Source organism: Amblyomma americanum, chromosome 1 (assembly GCF_052857255.1).
Source record: "Amblyomma americanum isolate KBUSLIRL-KWMA chromosome 1, ASM5285725v1, whole genome shotgun sequence".
Classification (NCBI taxonomy): Eukaryota; Metazoa; Arthropoda; class Arachnida; order Ixodida; family Ixodidae; genus Amblyomma; species Amblyomma americanum.
In genome coordinates, this window is record NC_135497.1 from 243,547,086 (window position 1) to 243,550,639 (window position 3,554).

The following is a 3,554-nucleotide window of genomic DNA, read 5'->3' on the forward strand; positions in this document are numbered from 1 at the left end:
ACGGAACACAATTGAAAAAAAGCACACTGCGATGTCAAGCCAATTATTTAGACAATATTGCACTAAGCCATTTACAAACACAAAACAATGGCAAAAGCACAATAAGAAGCACAGTGCGATCTCAAGCCAATTAATGCCCAATAAAGCACTAAGTCATTCACAAACAGAAAACAATGGAAAAAGCATAAGAAAGCACAAAGTCATCTCAAGCCGATTAATGACAGATATTCAGGAAACAAAGCACTAGGCCATTCCCAAACTGAAAACAATGAAAAAAGCACACCAAAAAAAGCACAGTGCAAACTAAAGCCAATTAATGGCCGTTATTTAGGCAATAATGCACTAAACCATTGACAAACAGGAAACAATGAAAACAATCACAAAGCACAGTGCAATATCAAGACAATGACCGTCATTTAGCCATTAATGCACTAAACCATTCACAAACAGAAAACAATGAAAAAAGCACAATGTCATCTCAAGCCGATTAATGACAGTAATTCAGGAAACAAAGCACTAAACCATTCCCAAACTGAGAACAATGAAAAAAGCACACCAAAAGAAAGCACAGTGCAAACTAAAGCTAATTAATGGCAGTCATTCGGGCAATAATGCACTAAGCCATTCACAAACAGAAAACAATGAAAAATCACAAAACACAGTGCAAGCTCAAGACAATGACCGTCATTTAGCCATTAATGCACTAAACCATTCACAAACAGAAAACAATGAAAAAAATAACAAAGCACAGTGTCATCTCAAGACAATGACAGTCATTTTGTCAATAATGCAATGAAGAAAAACGAGGACATTTCATTGCAAGAAAAAAAAAAACTTACGGCACCCTCAAGCCGTTGCGCAACTTGCCGAGCGTAACCACGTCCTCTTAGTTGGTGGCACTTGCCCTGCTGGCTTCGACAGGACGCAGCTTTCCCTTTGCAAGAAGTGTGCGGAAGTTATCGGCCCAGACGCGCGCATCTTCGACTTCAGATTCGGACATGGTTTCGTTCGCCAATCGGCTCCATTTCCTGTACAGCAGGCCCCGTTGGCTGCGAGTCAGGAAGCACATGATCTTGAGCGCATTGCTCCGCCCGTCTCCTACCTCGAGCCCCCTGAAGAAAGTTGGGTCTACGACCCGACACCAAGGAGCCGAGTTCTGCGTGTTCCCTGGAGAGGCCACGTTGCTCAAGTAGAACTCCATCAGTTTCCTTGTCCAGGCACTGGCGTTACCGCCCAACAGTAGGTTCAGGTAGTCCATGGGGAAGCGAGTTCTTTTGGCGAACATTTCCAACAGATCAACACAGTCGAGCCCCGAGTATTTTGTATGGACCATAAATGATTGCCCTAAAAATAAAACGTCCTCCTTCGGTGCCTCATCGATCGCCCTCATGAAGAGCGTGTACTGCGCGACGGCAAGGGCAGGGATGTACGGTCTGAGGGCGCTTTGGCCCCAGCCACACTTGTCGCGGAGATTCTCTAGATTGGCACTGGTGGGGCAGGGGAATTCTCCCGAGAACGACGTGGGCAACACCGTTGCTAGCCCGAATTTCTCGAGGTTCCGAAAGATGCCAATGAGGCGGTTGACGCTAACAGCTGATACCGAGCTCAGCAGCAGGCTCAAAAAGCCGATAATAAGCCCTGCTTCGTGCAAGGCCTCCCGGTCGCCAACAGAGAGCAAACCGTCCAAGTAGGCCACGAGGCCTTTAGCCGTCTTCAAGTCTGCATCAAGCACTGCGGGTCTCTTGAAAAGGGGGCTCAAGGCACTGGTGTCCAGGTAAGTCCCTTCGGGGCGCGGACGTACAGCCGCTTGTCGAAACAAGTCAGCAAAGAGTGGTTTTGTCGGGTCTGAGGGGGACGGTGTGGCTACGATGGATTCCAGCAAATCCCGGTCGAATGTGTCAGGCCACTCTTGCGCAGCAAAGTTGGCCAGCCATGTCTTATAGAGGCGAAGACGAACTCTTTCCGCCGGATACCCGATGCAGCGGCGAAGCACGTCGCTGCCCAGTGCAACGGCAATGTCATCCGTCCAGTCACCGAAGTTGTCAGTGATGAAGGGCACATAGGTCTCATCCTTCACATCCAGCCTGGCTGCATCGTCGCTGGTGACAAAGGTAGAGAAGAACTGATGCCGATTTTTCGTAAAGTAATCCCACTTTCGCATCACCATCGACATTGCTAGGTAGGACACTTCTCGGTCACCTGCGTCAACTGAAAGCAATTTACTAATTATTACGAGCAAAGATTATATACTGCGCTTCGCGAGAATTACGCTAACTATATAGCATGGCCATTCTGAGAGTTCTGCAAGGAATCTGCGCGGAGTGCTTCCATACTGACCACAGCGCCATGGTGCACGGCAGAACGAGCAGAGCAAGCATCTTAACAATAATATTAATTGGCATTGGGGGAAAGGAAATGGCGCAGTATCCATCTCATATATCGTTGGACACATGAAGCGCGCCGTAGGGGAAGGAATAAAGGAGGGAGTGAAAAAAAAGGAAGTGGTACCGGAGTGGAGGGCTCCGGAATAAAATCTACTTTCCCTTCACTGTCTTTAAAACCCCAATGCCTTGGATAAATCATCCCCGCTGCATTTCATTGTAGGGTGAAGCCCTTTACAGAAAAGCATCAAGTGTTCAGCCGTTTCCTCCTCCTCTCCGCACGCAACGCACAAAGTGTCTATCTCGTGGTACCTGACTGTATGTCTTAGTCCGCAAAACTCCCGTCCTGGCCTCCAACAACAAAGAGGTTCCCCTACAGTTATCATAGATATTTTCTTTGGCAATTTCCTGCTTGACGATCTTGTATGTTCCCAGTGCCGATTTCGCCAGCATCCCTGTTTTCCACCGAGCTCTCTCTGTTTCTTTAACCTTTTTCTTAACCGATATGGGCTCGAAATGGCCGCAAGCGCCACCATGTCTTCCCCCTGGTCCATCTCGAACGCAAACGTGCTAGGCCTAACCGGGACCCTGGATTTACCAAGGAAAAATATCACGTACGGGTGCATGAGTTCGGAACACGAACCGCACCGTGTTCAGTTTTGAAGGCCTGGGTCTCTCCATGATTTTCGGTCGCACAAGTAGGGCACGATTAATTGCATCCTGCTGGAGATCGACTGTGGAACGCGAACAGCGAACAACGAAAGGCGAGAAAACGAGGTGCTAAACTCATTGCTAGAATTTTTTTAGGCTACTAAGCAGCTACAAGCACGTGTCGAGCAACAAAAGCAGTACAAGAGCAATTCGAACGCTTATAAAAAGCGAGAACAGCCTAAAGCATAGCACGTCGAGCATCAGCTTACCTTGCGAAGAAGTGCCGTACTACTGCGTCACCAGTGTGGTCGCCGTGAATTACCGGAAATCGGACCAGCGATGCTAGGTGGCGCAGTAGCCCGCTACGCAGATTAAAAGATAAAAAAGTATTTTGTGAGCACATCATTATTTGAAGCAATTTAATTTACTTTCGTGAGGAAGCATCGATTAATATGGCAGAATTATGCGTGAATAAAAAAATACGAAGAAAAAATGAAAATTGGTTTTGATGAAAGGAAATGA

General features: G+C 47.2%; 1 protein-coding gene across 2 annotated transcripts; it reads right to left on the minus strand.

Annotated features, from left to right (window-relative positions):
• Positions 1 to 843: 843 nt before the first annotated feature.
• Positions 844 to 3,350, minus strand: LOC144096094 (uncharacterized). Of its 2 annotated transcripts, none has more exons than XM_077629376.1 (2): positions 3,302 to 3,350; positions 844 to 2,208 (listed from the first exon to the last, which is right to left on the minus strand). In XM_077629376.1, the coding sequence occupies exon 2, from the start codon at positions 2,171 to 2,173 to the stop codon at positions 887 to 889; it is 1,287 nt and encodes a 428-aa protein (XP_077485502.1). In that variant the 5' UTR covers positions 2,174 to 2,208; positions 3,302 to 3,350; the 3' UTR covers positions 844 to 886. The 2 variants fall into 2 exon arrangements, with proteins under 2 accessions (XP_077485502.1, XP_077485503.1); XM_077629377.1 differs by having other exon boundaries at positions 844 to 2,199; positions 3,302 to 3,330.
• Between the last annotated feature and the right edge of the window lie 204 nt (positions 3,351 to 3,554).

What these genes read in the sequence shown, in the direction of transcription:
- LOC144096094 (XM_077629376.1), bottom strand. Translation starts at nt 2,173, where the DNA reads ATGTCGATGGTGATGCGAAAGTGGGATTACTTTACGAAAAATCGGCAT.